Below are 20562 nucleotides of genomic sequence, written 5' to 3' on the forward strand. Positions count from 1 at the left end.
CGAGATGGGAAAGAAAAACAGCCACAAAACCCACAAAAGCCAACTAGACAAACAAAAAGGGAGATAAAAGCAGCTTGCTTTAAAGCTGGAGCTTTTTCCGAAAGCCTGCAGTAAATCTTTAAGATTATCAATAATGAACACATTCAATGTCTTTTCTTGTTCTTTTAAATCACTCGTTCCAGTGGAGAGAAATCAGTCTGGGGGGTTGCTTGTATGCGAGCTGCATTTATTATCAAGGGATTGAGACTGCTAGGGATGGAGGGAAGCAAAATGAGCATAGACAAGGCTTGGGGAAAAAAAAAGCACACCACCACTTCATAGTCCTCCCTCCACCAATTTATCACAACACCCCAGTAATGAGCAGCAGAATTCATCTCCATGATGACATTCACAGTGGTAGATGCTGTCCCAAATTTAGTCAAGTGACAGTGCAAAGTCTTTAATATGCAAAGGAGTCCTTTGTGTAACTCACCCTAACTTTGGAGCCTTGTCATGCCTCATAGAGACTCCAGGAGAAGCAAATTGCAATAATCACAGGAGCAAACAAGTTGGACAGAACCTGTCATAGCAGTAATGAAATCTTCCGCTGATTATCATGTATATATAGACATACATCACAGAAAACTACACGTAGTTCCATAAATTTATTATAGACTACAAGAATCCAGCCCTATGGAGGCCACATACCCATTGCACGTCTGAATTACAGCGAGCACTGATGTCACTTCATCACTTCTCCTTTCTCCACCTGCCTCAGACAGTCTCCTGCCTTACACTCTGCCTTCTATTCCTGCCACATTAATGTTTTCCACGGCAGCATGAAAACCTCAGCTCCTGCTCTTTGCATGTGTCAGACATAAGCACCTTCAGTAATTTAGAGAACTTCATCAAATTATTCCCAAGCCACAGTAGAAGCAAAGTGCCAACCCTTAGGTTATTTAAAGCACAAGCTGTGGCTCACGATGATGGGATGGTCTGTGCAGTCATGGAATTGAAACAAAAAATAAGCTGTGTTTTAATGTTGTTTTTTCCCCCCTTCTAAACGTATTCACTTTATGCTTTCCACAGATGCAGCAATACCCCGTGCCACCCTACAGTACATAGTGCATGCATCAGAAAGAGCAGAATGAACTATTATGGGGGTAAACCCTATTTAGAATAGTGTTACAAAGCCAAGCAGACCCTCTATACAAACACACAGCACTATAGAACCACACCGTGCCACCTCCCTGCTGTGTGCCACCACCATGAGAGAGAAGATGCTCCACTGCTTTATCTCATAAAGCAGCACGAGGACACTTGAACCCAGCACAGCACCCAGACCCATCTCATGCAATAACACACTCCCCAAAGCAAAGCTCTGCGTGGGTTAATCTCACCTGCAAGGAGATGTCAATTGTCTGTCGAAAATAATCGGGGAGGAGAAATCAATGGACAAAGAGCAGAACCTCTAGAGAACAATTCATTATGTCTTAAAACTTACACCTGCTGCCCTGCTGGAGCCATCCGTCTCTCCTTTGACTGCAGACAGAACCAAGCACAGGCTTCAATCACTGCTCATGTCCACTTGATTCATCTCATCCTGGATGTTTTCCATCAGTGTTTGAGGTGCTGTCAGGTTATCAGTAAATATTTTACAAACACACACACTACAGAAATACCCTGAGAGCCAAGTGAGTGCAGTTTGCACTGCTTGGCTTACCAGTACCAGCACATCCAGACCCATCTTTGGGTCATTAAATGCCACACTCATACAACTCCACCACTGTGCACTTTCACCTTCTCATGTTGCAAAGCAGAGCACAGCAAGGCAGAACCTTTCCTCCTCTCCTTCAGCACAGAGGGGATAAAGGACACACCACCTCCAGTCTCTAATCACATTAGAAAACCCTTTTGGCTATGTATGTTACTTTAAAAGAATATGTTCTTTCCTCCTGGTGGTTTTTAATTGATCACATTTGTATCAGGTAGAGCTGCTTGGCTAGTGAAGGGCCATATCAAAGCGTCCCATTTGTTGGCGATTTCCCCAGGGCATCTTTTAAACCATTAAAAATTTGCAAACAACTTTATTTCTTATTAACACACATTCTTAATTGCTTTCCTGGGAAAACAGTTGAGTTATGCAGCTCCGGGGTTTACAAGCAAGCATTTAAGGAGAGCTTTTCAACAAAGCAAAGGCAGGATTGCTGGTTCTAGAGCAGCACAGGTTCAGATTGGGGTGACTGTGTCCCCAACTTTGTTTGGACACATCCATCAGGTGAAGCACGGAGCTCATTACAGCCTTTGACTTTCTATCTGTTAATTCATAATGCTGTAAAATAAAGAATGGGACCGTATCTCCTCGGGACATGAGAACTATTTCTAAACCACAAATCACACACAGGGATTATGAGTAATTTGGAGACTTATTCTTAATCAATTTTGCATATAAAGATCTATGTATTTCTATTAAAAAAACATTAATTTCCTGGAAGATCAGATTTGCAATTCCTTTGTCCTAAAAGACACCCGTAAACAATGTTCCAGTGACCTCCAGTGGGCAACAGGGGGAAATACACCTACATAGCAGTAATGCCACCCCATGGCTTTCAGCATTGATATTTGCACTTGGATGCACAAGCAGAGCGCAGCACCAGAGCTGCTCTCAGATATCTCAGGTGTTTGCAATGCTTGTGCATATGGACACTGTCATTTCTCTCCCCACCCAAGTTTTATCAGCAAACACGAGCCATGAGGAGCCCACAAAAAACACACCAACCCCTTCAGCTCATTCAGTGGGAATGGATTTTTCTATGCCAAAGTTTCTGCTCAAAGTTTCGCCACCTCACACCATTTCTCCTTGCTTTCCCTGCATTATCAATTGTGCATTTTACCTGGTTCTTTACATAATGGAACTGAGATTTCCATATGAAATCACTTCCCATTCCTCACTGAAATGGAACTTCACAAAATGGCAATTCTTCATCATGGGAAGAGAACACTAACACCAGCGCAGAGCCTCTATTTGCTACCGTCTGCACAATATTAATGTAAAAGATAATTTATTGACTCGAATCAATACCTCCATGGCTCCTCCATCCATCAGCCTCCACTTCATCTGATAGAAGTCCTTCCATGTCTCATTCTCCCAGACTGATGAGATCACAGTGCCTCTTTCCAGCATGACTGATGGTGTGTAGATATGCAGTCGCCCAATAAATCACCACCTCTGGATCAAAAGACCCCAGATCCTCCGCCACATGCCAGAGATACACACAAAACACCATAAAATACACTAAGTTAATTACAGCAAGATTTTTACCACTTCAGATATGCTGAGTATCACTTGGCATGTACAGATACCTTGAAAGACTCAGCCAAAACCCCACCTTGCTGCAAAATCAGGGTCTAAAATGTGAACAGTGCCTGCTTTGGGACTTCAGACAAGGCTTTTGGCTGTTAGAGGATTGCTTACACCTTAGGAATTCCATCGTATGAACTACAAGAATAGATCAAGCAAAGTCAGGGAGAACAGGTCTGTAAAAGCACATCTCACCCATCCAAGCTGCTTAGAGCACCAGTGCTACAGAAATATATGTTTCTAGCTGTCCCAAGGCAGTAGGAAGAGTGCATTTCTGCTTGCTATCTGGTGAGCCTTGCAGAGGTGCAAGGCTGTGCTCCTATCTTAGCAAGCCAGCAACAAGAGGCACAGATACGTGCCACACACCTGCATCCAAAGCAGCAGGGCCAATAAGGAAACGAGGCCATTGAAAGCTCCCATTTCACAGCCACAAAGTTCAGGTGTTATTTCAAGTATTTCAGGAGAATTCGACACCATCAAGTTGCAAAGAACAGGGACCTTCTCCAGCTTTGAACAGAACCAGCAGACACTAGAAGCACTGTGATACACATTGCAGTAATCCCCTCTTTATCTTTGATTACCCACTCCAACAAAAAAGTTACAACAGCTTTTCTTCCAGTCTCTTTTACCTCCTACACAGCACACAAACACCCAGAGACACAATAAATCACAGCAACGAAGCAGGAAAACAAAGCAGAAAGCCACAGTACCTCGTCTTGCTCAGCTCTTCCAGTCCTCCAACACTCTGAACTGTTCCAGTTTTCCACCTCCCCCCACCACCTTAGTTAAGTAGAGCTTCCGCAGGTGGCACTGATGGAACCTCCTCATTTCAAGGCCTTCAGCTGTGCCATGCCCAGCACAGTTGATTGCACATCAGTTAGTTGGGCTGCTCTGCCCTTATGGTGGAAGCAGAATTAAAGAGCAACAACATTCAAAACCAGCATCTGGGAACAGGGGACTCTTCATTCAATGCAGTAAGTCACTGCTTTTCAAAGTATTGCTATTGGGTTTCACTTTGTGCTCAGTTGTTCTAGCTTGAGAGCATCCTCAGCCAACACTGCCTCCTAAAAGGCTTCTTATTGATAAAGTGCTACGTAGACGTTTGAATTTCTCGGAGGGAAGAAGAGAAAAAGAAAATTAAATTACTTTGCTTAGTGATCTTAATTATCTGCAATAATTACCTTCAGTCAATTCTCAAACAAGAACTCTCTGGAGAGCAGAACATTTTAGTTTGGAAAGAGGAAATGGAGTCCAAAGGAATGCATTTTGTTTCTTATTTAGATGTACCTAATGAACCCTCTGAGTGAGGAATCCAATCAGAGCTTCCACATCACACTTATTAAAAGCAATTTAAGGGGGGAAAAAAGAATAAATGAGGGGTCTGAAGGAACTCTATGACTCAAACTTGAGCAAGGAGCTGAACAAGAGCATGCACAGCTCAGTGTGCTCCTCTCTGCTACAGCTTTTCACAGCTTCCCAAGGCAGAAAACAATCCTGCATAGCAGCTAATGGCTACAGCACACCATGGGTCTCCTTGAGTACAACAGCGCTGCAATACAGCTGGGATAGCAGCTCTGCACAAGCAACTTTGCTCTTGCATGTCTTTGTGCACAGTTCAGCCCCCAGGGCAATTCAAGGACTTAAAAAAGCAAGATCCTGTTTAAGGGTTCAATCAAAGCAAACAAACTGCTAAAAATACATTGGCATCCCATCTGTTGCCAGGCAGGGAATTTAAATCTCAGCAGTCAGGGGACGGGATGAAAGGCTGCAATAAACACCTTGAAATGGATATCTGAGAAATTCTATGGCCTGGGGAAAACGGTCTGATTTTCTCTTCCTTCCTTTGCACACACACACAAAACTGTACTGGTACAGTTGGTGGGGCTGGTCTTTATGCTGAACCAAAGCATCTGGCCTTTTGCCTTTCTTTTCCTGCAAACCTGGCTTTATGCAGAAGGCAGCACAAGAAACAGACAATCTGACCCCACGAATGTCAAGTTTTCCTATTAAAATCTACCTCTGCTTTGTGTAGCAGGAGCTTGTTTGCTTCCACCACCACCGCCCTTTGGTGATGCTCACAAACAGCCACACGAGAGGTGCTGAGAGCCAACATCGCCATTCAAGCCGTGAGATCATTACAAACCAGAAGACTGAAGCTTTAAGATGCGAAAGGAGGATGGCAGCCAAGAAACACATTTGGGAAGCAAAATAAACCAGCTGTTTTAAAGTCAGGAGAGCCTGACACACAGAGATCAGCAGAGCCCTGAACGCACAGACAGGTTTGAGCTGAATTAAAGCACCAAGGAGGGCTCCTGGTGAGCAGACGGGCAGGGTTCTGCCATTCCCACAGCACATTGCTTCTCTGCATGAAGCCCTGAGGGTCTGAAGCTGCTTCTTAGCACTTCACACTGGCTCTGCTCCTTCCCTGTGGGCAGCCTGTCTATTACACCTTGCTCTTGGTGTAGTGATGCTCACAAAGCCTCTGCTTTCCTCTCTGTGGTTGTGAACCTGAGGATGGACACCTGACAGCTATTCCTGGTACTTGGCAATATAAATAATGAATGGTTTCACACTGGGAGGAATCAAATGGCACCAGATGACTCCGGTAATAAATCAGGAGAAAGGCAGGTGGTCTCTTGTCAGGCATTTCAAAACCTATATGAAGCTTTATGAGGAGGGAGGTGGCTCAGGAATAAAACCCATCAATGTAAATCTCAGCTGCTTAGGAGTTGTGGCACTTTTCAGTGCCTCCATAAAGCACTGCCGTGATGCTGCTCTTAGAGGAACAGCCCTCAGCAAAGGCTTGGTTAAAGAGACATGCATCGAATCAGCTGCTCTGCTTAGAGAACTCACAGAGGGGAAAAAAAACAGGGGCAAAAGAAGGAAAATAAAAGACTGCTACGTGATTAGATACCACTGCCTCAATTCCCAGCTCAGAGGCTGCTCTGCTGTCACCTGTCCTGCACGTTGCCAGGTGGTAGGGAAGCATTTGGTGCTGCTGAGGAGCCTTGCTTGTCTGCATATGACAAAGTACCTTCAGGGCAGTGTGTGTGCCCATAAGGATAACTGCCATCTCCTTAAACACAACAGAGAAAGGAGTATTTAAATAGGCTTTGGATGTATTCCCCGTGTCACAGCAGACCTTGTTAGCTATTACCAAGTGGCCAGAAAACAGATATTCACAGTAATTACATCTAACAGGAGCTGGGAAGACAAACACTTCTCCAAACATCACAAAAGCAAAGGGAAAGGGTTGGGGAAATAGACTGATGTGTGTCTATGGTCAGGTGAGAAAAGCAAAGGCTTATGTATGGGGCTTGGGTTGCAGAGCAGCAGCTCAATGCAGGGAGCAGCTCCCCATTAGCAGAGCAGCTCAGATCATCCCTCCCACACACCGAGGGATGGACTCATGTTTTGTCATTTAGCTTCAACTTATCAGCAAACTGATGAAAAAAAAGGACAGAAAAATAAGCATAAATCCATCCGGCGTGTTGTCTTACCAGCTCCTGATATGTTTTGGCTACTTATAAAGACTTAAGAGGAGTCTTGGGAGCAGATGTGATACGCAGATCTTGTTTGCTCGCCTGTCAACACTCAGCAAGCAAAACAAACAGTGCAGGAAGCAGCCCCCGCTGTGCAGCATGCCATAATGGGGGGCTGCTCTGCATTCAGAGCTATTATGGGGCTTACCTGAAGCTCTAGGTCAGGAAAACAGATTAAAGGCCACTGGGTGCTGCAGAGAAGCATCGTGGTGGGGTTTTCCTTCTTTTGCTACACCTGTAATTGAAGATAAAGCAGAGATAAGTGATGTGAGGACACGCTCTGGCCTAGGAAAGGAAAGAAAGCAAAGCAGAAGCACACATAACCTCATGCGGGACAAGGCCTCACGCATCGAATTAACCTCCTCCTTAAGCTGAATTCTTCATTATTATCATATTATATATATTATTATATTATCACCTGGATTATTTACCACACACAGCAAGCAGACAGGGAGAGATCACTCCCGGTGAAGCTTTTCGGTCAAATTTCAGCATCTTAACAGTAAAAAAACGAGATTTTTACTCGATTCGATCGATCCCATCGACTCTTTTCTCCTGTGGGGAGGGAAATAGGAAACGGCCCCACGCGGTTCCGGGCGCGAGCCGCTGCTGCTGCAGTTCCGGCTGTGTCCACCAGGGGGCGCCAACTGCAATGGGTTGCAAAGCACCCATGGAACCCATGCTAACCTGTTGAGCTCGTGCTGCTAAATCCTCTGTGTCTCCAATTTAACCACTTAAACTACAAAAAAGGAAACAAAAATGCACCACCAGGCGACTCATCCGTGAGATAAGAGCAGTTCCTTCCACCTGAGCCAATGCAGATGCAAGCAGCATCGCGTTGCTGCCCAGCCAGCTGTATGTGAATGAGCCTCCCTGCTGCATAAGCAGCGCTGTGCTTTACTCTTAAAGCTGCAAAGCAAAGCAATGCTTGCAGCTGCCACTTGTGAGCAGCACCTAATTGCATTGTGGAGCTGGGATGGAGCAAAACCCCTCCCTGCCATGTCACAGCTGAGCTCTATTTGCTTTCTGAGCTTGTATTTACCATTAGGGTGTCACGTCTCTGTCTGTCTCTCTGTCTGCAAACCGCTGTGCTGTTGCCTCCTGTTTGCCCTCTGCATGACGATGTTCTGAGACATTTATTTTCACTCCACAGACCCAGCAATGTTCCACATCCCCTCTGAGCACAGGACAGCTGAGCTTGAGCCCATTTGTCCCAAGGCAAAACCTCTGTGACACCACCCAGTGAGCAAACCCAGCACTGACATCATAGTGGATGCAATGCCCTCCCCAAGCCCCTCCATGCTCTGCTTTGTGCTCAATGGGGCTGATATTGCCCTCCCATCCTGCATCCCACCTCCTCGCTTCTGATTCATGCCATTAAAACCAAGATTGGTGCTGACTCGGAGCACCTCTGCTTAATAACTTCTATTTTAACGCGAGCCCATGGAGAGCTCAGCACAAGGCCCCAATTTCTATCCTAGATTTGCACCATTCAAGGTCAGGATTCACCATGTAGATGGGTTTCTTTGCAGAGCACACACGGGGACGTGTTCCCTCTCCCTCCCACTGACTGTTAGTGCTTTTCTCAATGCTTCTAGGCCAAACCCTGAGTGCTGACTTTGCACCCACTGCTCTGCTTTCCCACTCCAAGTGGGTTTATCACAGCTGTCTCATTTCAGCACCCAGACTCCGAGCAGTAACTGCTTCCCTTTTGTTCTCATTATCTCTGCCTTAAATCTCTCTCAGGCCAATCGTATTATCCTGCATAACGTTGGCTTTAATTTCACTCCCCCTCCATCACCCTGTGACTGTGCGGTGCCCATTGCCCAGCACACAGCCCAGGGATGGGGCAGGGAAGCACCAAAGGGGAAATGGATGCTCGTGCACATATGGTGATTCATCCTCAGCAGGGGCACTGAATTATGGCCTTAATAGGGTGATTTCAGCAGGGGATGTTGCTTTCTTCCTGCAGCTCCTCTCTGTGTCCACTCACCTCCTTGCTGTGTCCACAGGTGCAGTTGTATCAGTTGTCCAAGCTCTGTCATTGCCTTCCACCTTTCAGCTTCTGCTTCACACCCAGAAGTTCTGACCCAGTCCTGGTTCTGGACTTTTACATTGACAGAATCTGCCAGCAAATAAAGGGAGGGTTCCAAACTTAAGTAATGTGATCTGATGTTGCCCTAAAGCTGATCGTTCCTGATAACAAACTAAACTTGACCACATAGATGGCTGTTCTGAGTCATTTTAGACCACACTGTGAACCAACAGAATGCAGTCAGCAAAGTTGGCTTTGTCCCACCTTTAAACTCCAAACTATAGGAAGGATTTAAGAATGGTGAATATTTCCTGTACTTCTCAGGAAGGTGAGGTGCAATGATTGGTTTGAAACAGTCTAAAGCGCTGTTGATGGAGATTAATTAGACTAATTAGTGTCATTTCTCTCTGGGGTTTTGTGCCATATAAGGATGGTGGAGAACAGCACCCTGACCTGCCCAGCTGGAGCTGTCCCTTTGCTTGCAGCACACCCTGCAGCCCTTCAGCATCCTGAGAAGCAAACGGGATGTCTTTAATCCCCAGAAGTCATCCGTTTGATGAAGCCTAATCGCATTTGCATTCCCCCCCCCCCGGCGCTGTTTCAATTCCACACCAGCTTCTGGAGGGCAGTGGAGCAGCCCAGCACCTGGCCGTGCAGCCGGGTAGCGCTCTCCATCCCTCTCCCAGCACCAGGTAGCACCGCCGCGATGCACGGCGACGTGCGCACACATGCACACCCACAAGCTGCTTATTCTCGTGTCAATTGACTCCCTGTAAGTGCTGCCTAGCTACCGGCACGGCGGAGCCATCTCCTCTCCTCCCGCAGCCTTTGCCTGCTGCCACCAGCAGCCCCTAATCCCCCCAGAGCTGAGGAGCAGAGCGGCAGCGCCAGGGTCCGACCGGCTTCGTTCCTTCTGACTTTGGTAAGCGAAACCTTATTAATTCATAACCATTCCCCGGCTGATCCGTGCAGCAGAGCAGGCGATGTGTGTTGGCTGACCTGGCTGTGTGTTTTGAATGAATGGTGGCTGGGAATGGGAGGGAGGATCCCAAAGGACCTACGAGAGCTGGGCTGTTGGTCCGATGCCCCGCAGCGTTCGTGTGTGATCCTGAGCAATTCATAGAAAGCTGCCTCCTGGCATTTTCACTTCAGAACCACCGTAAGAACCCAAAACGTTCATATTGATAGATGGCATCTTGCAAGTGGTTCAATCGAGGAGCGCCGAGTTACCGCAACTGCTTTTGAATCGGTGGGGAGGTTTGATGTGGATTTGCCTTTAATGGCGAGCTGTGTTTTCAGTTTCTCAGTCTTTTGTCCTCAAACACAGAGGCCTGGCAGCTAATTCGACTGCCTGGTGTATATTATAACGAACCCTTTGACTTTGTGCTCTCCTCCTTTTTATATATACATATATTGCTTTAAACTTCCTAATTCCAAAGGCAGCATCATGAGAGAGCCACATATCTTCCCCCTCCACATGTAACTTTGTCACAAGACTATTAATCATGCCTTACAACCATTTCGTTAGTGCAGCGTATCCATTCAGGAGCCCAATGCTTGTCTGCGGAAGGATTTGTTACCGTGAGATATGGAGCTGAACACATTTCTACAGGAAACATTTAAGCAAGGTCATAATAACACTCATTACATTCCAAGCAGCGACGTGTCATTGCTGGATCAGACAGAGAATGGCAGCAGTTGTGTTTATTGACTGAGTCTGTGCTAGAGCCCAAAGGTTGGCAGTAATGTTGGAATCACTGCTCTCAGTGTGCACTTATCAGACCATAGTCCTGCACGTGGCTTAGATGTTTATGTTGGGGGAAAGGAACCAAATGAAAGCAGTGTTATGTCCTTCTTTTTCATCTCAGCGGGTCCTTTTGTACGTTAGTTAATGAACGCTTCCATTTCGTTGTGCAATCTTAACACACTGCTGTTAATGCGCTGTTAAAGGTAGGTGGGAACGTGGGCAAAACCAGACCCGTCTGTGGGTCGGGAGCTGAAAGCAGCACCGTCCCATTCTCTCTGCACATCCCACTGCTGCTGTTTATCCTCCCTCAGGGCCAGGGTTGTGCTCAAGGAGGGGCATGGATGGGTCTGATGCACAACAGGATGGCAGGAAGCCCCCAGGCACAAAGGCTGCTGGCCCAACTGTTGCTGTGATGCCTTAGCCAGACTGAGAGAGATGGGAAAAGACAGGGAAAAACCTGCATCCCAAAGTACAGAAACATATCCAGGGTGCACAAAGCCCCGTGCCAATGGGTCCTGTAAGCAGCAAAGGTAACAGTACTGAAAAGAAGGTGATCTAGTGCCAGGAAGAGGGAAGGTGGGCGAGTATTTATCACCTGAGTACGTATGCAGCTTTACATCTTGGGCTATTCAAACATTGGATTATTTTGCTCTCAAAATAGCAACGCTTACTTACTCCCCTTTCTCTCAGCAAGGCAGCGAGGCAGGAAATGACTTGTTCACAGTGCTAGAGCAAAACTGAGAAAGCAGGAAATCAAATACACGTGTATGGAGACAGAGCGATTCATCCAGCCCTCCCTGCAGACAGCAGCACAACCAAATGCTGCGTGCGTGGAGTGACAGAAGGAGAAACTATAAGACCAACAGATGATTCACGGGAGACTGAAGAAAACACTCTGCTGTCTTCCTTCTAGAAGGAAAATCCATTCTAAATCAGAAACACCTTCAGTTTGCAGCTGGACATCTTTGCTCTGAGTCCTTTAAGTGTGAAGTTCCATTTCTGGGTGGGTGGGATGGGTGGGTGACTGCAAAGTGGAAACTCCATTGCTGAGGCTTAGAGGAGGATTCTGCTGATGGGTCACCATTTTTATGGAGGGCTTTTGGACTTTGCTGATTCCAGACGTAAAGGTACAGAAGTATTTGTAGTTCTGAGGGTTACACACCTGTCAGAATACAAGTAAATAAAGGTCAATGAGCAGCAGCCTTTGGTGATTTCACAGAGCCTTCAGCTCTTTGCAATTGAGTCAATTCAGTTTTTCTATAACGTGAAATTAACCTCTAAAAAATGGTGTCAAGGATCTCAAAATCCTAAAGGCACATTGATTAAGGAGGTCAGTGAGGTTCAGGAGGAATTTGGCACCTAAGCTGACTGGCAAGGAACAACATCTTTCACCTCTCTCTGCTGCAATACATTCCCCTTCCCCAGCACTTGTGCACAGGGGGAGTTATGGCCCCAAGGGCATCTCTTCCTGCTGGTGGGAGGGTGATGCTCATGGCTGCTTTCATACTTTCTTTCCCTTTCTTTCATATCTCCATCATGCCATAAGCCAAGTGTTTTGATCACTTTTCCCATCCCGTGGCTTCTTTTTCACCTTCCAGCTCTATAATGTTAGACCTGATCTTATTAAGAGTGCTCAGACACTTGTATAACATTTCATCCCCCCCCCCCCCAGGGCCCCTATAAGCTCTCCTAATTCTCCCACCACTCCGGTGAGCTCACACAGCATCTCCTCTATGTGACAGCAGTGCTTAGAGAAGGGAGCTGGGATACGGCCAAGGGCAGACAGCCCTCAGTGCTTCCAAACAGAGCACACCTCCTGTGACATCCCATAGCCAAACCCCAGTGATGGGTGTCCAGCCACCACCTCAGGGCTGGGGATGCTCTCACCCCACACCCAGCTCTCCTCTCACCGCCGGCACCAGTCACAGCACACAGTGGGGAGCAGGTAGCAAGAAGGTCATGACTCAATTAACAACAATTAGACAACAGCAGAGTAAACTGCCCACAGCATATCGACAACATGTTTTCCAACAGTTCCCCCTCCTGCAGTCACAAGCTCTTTTAACCATTTCTCAAGTAATCAATTAGATCAGCTTTGATGCTTCTGAGTTGCTCATTGCACCTAACTTTAACCCATTAAGCCATGGGTGCCTTAGTTACAATTAGCCATACTCATTAGCAGGGTTTTTAGCACAGTGGGAACATTTGTGATGGGCAACATGCACCAGAGGAGGGCACAGACTGGCAGTGCCCAGCTGACCCAGTGTTATGCTGCATCAGCAGCTGGAGCTGGACATAGCAGGCAGGGCACAGCACCTACAGCTGGTAAGCAGCAAAAGCAGCATCAAATTCCACATACTTCATAGGTGTTGAAAGGTCTGAATCCAGGTGAGTGCTGTGCATGGCACCCTGAGCCAGCCTTGCTTGCTGTGCCAGCCCCCACCGCAGCCTTCAACTCTCTGCCCCTCTCTCTCACAGCGTTCCCTGCTTCCACTCTGGAGGAGATGGGTCGCAAGGAAGAGGATGACAGCAGCTCCTGGAAGAAACAGACGAGCAATATCAGAAAGACATTCATTTTCATGGAGGCACTGGGATCGTAAGTACCCCCTCACCCCCCCACAAGGTGCAGCAGCCTGAGCACTGCACTGCCCTCCATTCACAGCCTGGCTGGGGCTTTGCTCTTTCCCTTGTAAATGCATCAATCTGCTGCTACTTCAAGGTCAAGCAAGGTCAAGGGATGGCTCTGAGAGGTTTAATAACGCCGTGTATTTATCTCATAAACCCTGAGTCACTTGAAGGATGAAATGAGAGCGTGGCTGCTTGAGTTGTACGATATTTCCCTGGGAGTTAACAGCTTAATTTGTCTATTGGTGTGAATGAGACAAGAAAGCATTTCCAAGGTGGTGGAGGAGGAATTGAATCGCCTCCAGCAGGAAATTCTGCCATGCCCAGGTTCTCCATGACGGTAGAACCCACAGCAAGGATTCCAAACACAACTATGTCAGAGCTCAGCTGGGTTTTAAGTTATTATGTCAGCCTCAGAAATCAGTGACGTTACCCAACAGCTTTCCCTATAGGAAGAAGGCAGGAAGAAAGGCTCGGTTTCTCCTCGCCAACTTGTTGATTCATCATTTTTTAATAAGGGGTGTAATTATTATAAACTGTTTGGGACAGATATATAGAACAGATGCCCCAGCATCTGATTTGTAGGTTGTTCATTTCCTACTATTACATTAATAGGATCATTTAGTATTAGAGTTTAGGGTTTTTTTGCCACCAACTGCACCGCCAAAGCCATCTGTGCAGTGCCCTGTGTTCTTTGTTTAGGAGATCATAGGAGCTACAGCTATTCTGCCCTTGGTTTGTTACAATAGCATCCCACCATCACACTTCCACCCTGCTCACCTTCCTCTCTTTACCCACCACTGCCTTGCAGGGTTGTAGGCTCAGCAGCTCGTCCCATTTAACTGCCATGAATTAATCTGTTGCTCATTTGATGAGGATTATTGAGGACTGACCTGGCAAAGCATGCACTGTCACTGTCCCAAGACACGTGTTCTGCTGCCTAAGTAAAACCTCTAACAGGATTGCAGGCTTAGGACGTTGCAGATATTCACTGCTGGCTACACCATGCTGAACCCTCATCAGGATCATACCAAGCACTGCAAGCATCCTGAAGGGCATCACTTAATTCCATTGCAATTCTTTGTCCACTCCAATATAGCTCCATGATAAACTATGCAAACACAAACTTTTCTCTATAGGGAATACTTGGGGCATTTCTTGCATTGCTTTTCCTAACTCTGGAGCTGCTGGAGATGTACCTTCAGCTTTGCAACCAGCATCCACTTGCTGTTTAAACCACTCCCAGGTTGTTTTTTCCCTGCTTTTCCTATTCCTATCCACCAGTCTCCCCCCATTCACACTTCTCTTTGCAGAGGTGCATTCTCGGAAGTTTTCTTGGTGAAACAAAGAAGCACTGGGAAGCTCTTTGCTCTGAAGTGCATCAAGAAGTCCCCACTCACAAGGGACAGCAGCTTGGAGAACGAGATAGCAGTGCTGAAAAAGTGAGTTCATACACACAGGTTGTAATGTAAAGAATTAACACCCTCTCCCAAGGTCTCCAGAGTAACTGTTGGGTTTTCAGCTGGAAAAACCAATTGATCCTTGTCAGGTTCGTTTCTGACCCAGGTTTGTCTTTGCAGAATAAAGCATGAAAACATTGTGACTTTGGAAGATATTTATGAGAGCACAACCCACTTCTACCTGGTGATGCAGCTGTAAGTACAGCAGGGCCACAGCGCATTGCAACTCAGCGCAGCCACACCAGAAGCCAAAGATTTGCTTGTAATGCTTCTTGGTGCTCCAAAATTGGACTCAGGAGAGATGAGCTGCTGAGCTGCTGCCTGAGAGGCAACTGATTTGCCTGATTTGCCACCTTTTTCTTCAACAGGGTGTCGGGCGGAGAGCTGTTCGACAGGATCTTGGAACGAGGGGTCTACACTGAGAAAGATGCCAGCGTGGTGATCCACCAGGTGCTGACAGCAGTGAAATACCTCCATGAAAATGGGATCGTCCACCGTGACCTGAAGGTGCAGTCTGTCCTTTGGCTTCCTGAGCTCCATCATCCCGTAGCTCTCTTTTTCCACCATGAATTTCAACCTCTGGCTCTCTGTATTCACAGCCTGAAAACCTCCTTTACCTCACTCCCGAGGAGAACTCCAAAATCATGATTACAGACTTTGGCTTGTCCAAGATGGAGCAGAACGGCATCATGTCCACAGCCTGCGGCACGCCGGGATATGTCGGTGAGCCAAGTGCTATAGTGGGCTGCCAGGAAAAGAGCTGTGCCCTTACAGCATGAAAGGGAAAAAATACACAGCCACCTTAATAACAGCACACCAGTCATAGAGGCACTGCAAGACCCCATAAAGAGTGGATTACAAATGGGTTTAGGGATATTGTTTCTTGTCAACCAAACTGCATTGCCTCCATCCAGCTTGTCAGACAGCAATCCAGCTGGTATATAGGGCTGTTGCTGGCTCCTATGCTGACCTGTCAGAAGCCAGCTGCACAAGGAACTTCTCCTTTTCCCACAATTTACCATTCCTTGCCATTTGCATTTCTTTTTGCTTTGCTGCAGCTCCTGAAGTCCTCGCCCAGAAACCGTACAGCAAAGCCGTGGACTGCTGGTCCATCGGAGTCATCACCTACATCCTGTGAGTAGCAGCAGGCAGCAGCCCCCCCCTTCTCCATGTTTCATGCACAGCCTCATGCACCTCTGCAGCATGGAAAGGAGTCAGTGCTGGCCCTCTACTTCCTCATGACAGCACCTCAGTTTATTCCTCCTTCACACAGATCCTCCATCCCATAGCAATGAAAGGGGCGGTGGGAATCAAGAACTGGAGATGAAAGCAATCGCATTTTCTCTATTATGTGCCTCATCCTTTGCTTTGTTTTTCTCCAGTTGCCTGCAACTATCATTCAGTCTTTCTCTGCACGTTTTGTTTCATTTCCTCCCACACCATGCAGCTCAGTTCCAGTTGTTGCTTTGTCCTTTTGCTGCATAGTTTTAACTCTTTTCTGCAGCTTTCCCCATGCTCTTAGGGACAGATGGATCCTCTTAGGGACAGAACCTCCTGTTACTCACTCCCTCATGTTGCACACACGTGCCCGGCCCTAACAAGTCATACCAAGCTCATGTGGATGCACAGCTGAAGGATTCATGCCCCTCTGCTCTGTTCCAGGCTGTGTGGGTACCCCCCTTTCTACGAAGAGACCGAGTCGAAGCTGTTTGAAAAGATCAAGGAAGGCTACTATGAGTTTGAATCTCCCTTTTGGGATGACATCTCCGATTCAGGTAGAGTTCAGCAGCACATCACCTTCACTTTGGCTGTGGGGATGGGGACAGGTGAACAGAATGGGGACAGCCCATAGCAGTGCAAAGCAGAGCAGCGATGCCAAAGCTGAGTTGTGTGGGTAGATAGGGGAAAAAGAAGAAGAAAACAGGAGGCTGCTCTTTAGAGCTGCTTCTAAAGCCACTCAGTTCCAACTTTGGCATGTTTGCTATCAGGTTAAATTCACCCCATCTCAGCTGAAATGAGATACATGTGCAGGTGACATTTTTCCATCAGAAGCATTTCACCACACACATCTCCCTCCACTGCTGTAATGAAGATGTACAAACACCTCTTTCCCACTCCGACCTTTGTGATGTTTATCTACAAGTGTTTGACCTCTGTTATTAGAATCGTATCCTGGAATGGGGAGAAAATAACCTTTCCCCTTTGCTTCTCGTCCCTTTCCAAACAGCCAAGGATTTCATCAGGCACTTACTGGAGAAGAACCCGGACACGAGGTTTTCCTGTGAAGAAGCCCTACGACACCCATGGTAAGAGGTGTCCCCCAACCTGGCAGTGCCATCAGCACACAGAACATAGAAAACAATGGATAATTAAAGATGCAATTGGCTTAATATTTGTCTCCATAAACAGAGGCAAAGAAGAAATCCCATTCTGGGCTTTTCCAAGCTTTGAAGTGTGTGTTTGTGTTACATTTTGTTGCTGTTTTTCCTTTGGGTTTAATTATTGCTGATTGAATGTACAAAGCAGTTAGTTGCCTCCAGAATGTGGAATGACTTACAAATGCCATCTGCCTACGAGCCCATTTTCTTCTCTCCCCATCTGCAGGATTAATGGAAATACAGCCCTTCACCGTGACATATACCCATCTGTCAGCGCTCAGATACAGAAAAACTTTGCAAAGAGCAAATGGAGGGTAAGTTGTTTGCCATTGGGAGCCCAGAGCCATTTCAATAGCAAACGCCAGTTGCTGCCACCTAGCAACAAGACAGGTTCCATCACGGCTAAGCACCCAAAATCCCCTTAAAGTTGTCTGAAAATGGTATGTATCTACTCATTATGGTATGCTTGGACCAGTGTTCTCTACTGCAACCCACACTGGTTTGTTAACCATGGACATAGCACTATAATGCCCTTGCCAACAAAACAAGGGCTGGAAACTGTCAGCACATCTTTTTGTGAGCTTAATCCAGCTTCTCCTCCTTTTAGCCCTGCTGCTTCAATCTATAGCAAAAGAGCTTTTATAAGAATTAAGATGGAGAGAGGAATACTGTAGGAACCACTTGAATCACAGTGTTTTAAATACATTCAAATTTCATCTTGAGTCTCTGTTTCACACTGTGGGGTAATTTACAGCTGTCCCCCCCCAGTTTCCTTATCTAGAAAGAGCTGTAATCTTCAAAAGCATCAGCAGTTTGTAGCCTGTGGTATCCACATTGTTTATGCCAGGAATGAGCACTTATAGCACGTTGTGCAAACATTCCAGCAGCACCAAACAGCTCAGCATTACCACCCTGCTGCTGCTGCTTCATATGGACAACGTCCATCTGGCACCGTTGGGTGCTCACTGTGGGGTTTTTCCTCTTCCTCCCCAGCAAGCCTTCAATGCTGCAGCTGTGGTGCACCACATGAGGAAGCTACACATGAATGGCCACGCTGCAGCTGGCAGCACTCACCCTGTTATACAAGGCTCCGAGGCATCCAGACCCAGCACACCCAACGCCATGCAGCCAGCAATGCCCAGCAAGGATGAGGACATATCACTGCCCCAGGTCCCCTGTCCAACTCCTCCTGCTCTGCTGGAGCAAAGCACAGGAATGAGAGAGGACAAGCTGCAAAACCCCACTGTGAATAATGGATTGCCAGACAACCAGAGCCCACCAGCCAGATCGTGTGGCTGCAGCCCAGTGTGCACAGGGCATGAGAGAGCCAAGGCATCCTTCTGCTCCGAGACGGTGCTCCTTAAAAAGCCTGCAAAATCCCAGTAGGTATCCACATCATCAGCCATAACTTCAGACAAATTGTATGAGACTAACCCTGCTTGGAAGTTGCTGCCTGGCACATAAGTTGGCAGCTCCAGGTGGAGCAGAGAGGAGGGAGGAAAATGACAGAAGCAAACATTGCACCAGTGCCCAGCCAAGTGTTTTTCAGTGCTTGTATGAGCAGCAGGTGAGGCACAGTGCCCAGGCTGCACAGCAAGGCTTGCAGTGAGCTGAGGTGGTGGGGGGTTTGGTTGCCATTGCCATCAGATGATCTGTGCTTAGAGCTGCTGATGCCAATTACTCAGCAGCTGCTGGCTGAGTGAACCCTGCCTTTACTGCAGTGTTGACTTGTGCTCCAGCTCTACTTTGCTTTCAGCAGCTGACACTCTTTATATTCACAAACACAACTTCAATTCACCTGCACCTTCTCTTTCTTCCAATTCTTCCATTTCCATCCAGCCATTTCAAATCAGAAGTTCTCGTTCCAATGAAGACAGGTAAGCATTCATCCCACTGTGGCACTGGGCAAACTGGAGTTTGTTTGATCATGTGATGAGGAAGGCAGCCAGCGGGATCCCCCATTGCCAGCGGTAAGTGCACGCCATCCCACCACCAGCTGCTTGCAATTAAACTCATTACAGCTTGAAAATGGGAAAGGCACAACTAGCAAAGTGACTGTACAGAAACAAATTGATTTTGCAGGTATTTTGTAACAGAAAAAGCCCTAATTAAGCCATCTCTTGAGGAAGAAGTCATCCTTTGACTTCCATGCGGGCCAGCCCACTGGCTCTAAAATCAATTGGTTTCAAAGGCAATTATTGCCTAAACAGCCCATCCCTTGCACAGATTTGATCCAGCTGGGTCAGTTCCAGTTGCTTTGTTATCAGGAAGCATGGCATGCAGATGTTGGTTTTGTAGGTGAGCAAGAAATACCAGAGAAGTAAGAAAATGAAAGTTTCCTCCCATTTGGTCATAGCTCAGATTAATTTTAAAGTTAACATTTGAGACACGTTGTGTGTAAGCAGTAGGAAATGCTGCCATTAGATTCTGGCTGAGGAGATGTTCCATAAAGGTGAGCATGTGCCAGCATAAAACTACACCAAGTGAGCTGCATCGTGTCATCTTTTATGACCTTCTCTACTGCTGAGATCACACGAACAGAACTGTAACATACAAAGGATCAATAGATGAGACAAATGCAAGTAAGATCTACTACAGACTCCAAACAGGTCAATTCCAGTGATCAGCCATGTAACAGCCCTTTATAAATGCAGCATACAAAAGGATCTAAGCTGCTCCTAACCCCCTGTGCTTCTGCCACCTATTAACAGAGCACATTGTGAAGGCAGCAGTCTAGCGAAACCACGTTCAATTCCCAATTGAAATTCTCACTCTTGCAGAAACAGAAGGGCTGTTTTACTCTTTTCTGCACTTCAAAGCCAGACATCAACAGTGCAAGCAAGAAGAAAGGATGTTGTGTCCCACCATGGGCTGACGGGCAGCAGCGTCACGGTGAGCAGCGACACAGTGATGAGCAGCACAGTAATGCTGGGAATCCATCAGCGCAGTGACCTCGTTGTGCTTCTGGATCGTTAATGCTGGAAGAAGGCACTTAAGCAAGGGAAAGTCTGAGGCTGCTGCAAGCATATTCAGTGTACATTATCCATACAACATTGCTCAACGCTGTAAGCTTTTGTTTTCTGTATACGGTTAAGTCGTCCGATGCATAACAAGTGCACTGCACAGCATAAATCCTATAAACCAAAGCCATGCAGAGTTTTATTCAGTGGCAGCTCGGTTTATTTTTACAACCTGCATCCTTCCCATTCCTTGGATTTCAGTTCCTCCCAGGCTTCAGCTCTTTGCAGCTCGGTGACAAGCAGCTGCCCAGGCTGCGTGGTTCTCACTTCAGCTACAAAAGGAGACAACCTGCTAGCAACCTCCGTATGTCTGATAATAACCACAGCGAGGTCTAAAATCCCTGCTTCCAAGTCTGTAATTGCACAATAAATACTTGCTTAATAAAGCTGACTTTTGTTTTGTAAAGTGCCTGTT

The 20562-nt window shown here is 46.8% G+C and overlaps 2 protein-coding genes across 2 annotated transcripts in view; one reads left to right on the plus strand and one right to left on the minus strand.

Annotated features, from left to right (window-relative positions):
* PLXNA2 (plexin A2) overlaps positions 1-9286 on the minus strand; it is a 294027-nt gene extending 284741 nt beyond the window's left edge. Inside the window, exons 1-2 of the mRNA XM_032449324.1 lie at positions 8876-9286; positions 7031-7117 (exon numbers count right to left, since the gene is read on the minus strand). The gene's annotated coding sequence lies outside the window, so the exon portion shown is untranslated. The remainder of the gene's footprint in view (positions 1-7030; positions 7118-8875) is intronic.
* A 278-nt stretch (positions 9287-9564) lies between these two features.
* Positions 9565-20553, plus strand: CAMK1G (calcium/calmodulin dependent protein kinase IG). Its single transcript, XM_015885125.2, has 13 exons — positions 9565-9839; positions 13143-13260; positions 14603-14731; positions 14870-14944; positions 15118-15256; positions 15349-15472; positions 15808-15883; positions 16412-16524; positions 16977-17055; positions 17354-17441; positions 18121-18509; positions 18967-19097; positions 19908-20553. Exons 2-12 carry the CDS (start codon positions 13169-13171, stop codon positions 19058-19060), a joined length of 1398 nt encoding a protein of 465 aa, XP_015740611.1. The 5' UTR covers positions 9565-9839; positions 13143-13168; the 3' UTR covers positions 19061-19097; positions 19908-20553.
* Positions 20554-20562: the final 9 nt, after the last annotated feature.

This window comes from Coturnix japonica, chromosome 26, assembly GCF_001577835.2.
Source record: "Coturnix japonica isolate 7356 chromosome 26, Coturnix japonica 2.1, whole genome shotgun sequence".
NCBI classification, from domain to species: domain Eukaryota; kingdom Metazoa; phylum Chordata; class Aves; order Galliformes; family Phasianidae; genus Coturnix; species Coturnix japonica.

Bases quoted from the DNA above. Each gene is read 5' to 3' on its own strand.
- CAMK1G (XM_015885125.2), top strand. From the start codon at position 13,169: ATGGGTCGCAAGGAAGAGGATGACAGCAGCTCCTGGAAGAAACAGACG. The intron at 14,945-15,117 runs GTAAGTACAGCA...TTTCTTCAACAG, and splicing joins TTCTACCTGGTGATGCAGCT to GGTGTCGGGCGGAGAGCTGT. The intron at 17,056-17,353 runs GTAAGAGGTGTC...CCCCATCTGCAG, and splicing joins GAAGCCCTACGACACCCATG to GATTAATGGAAATACAGCCC.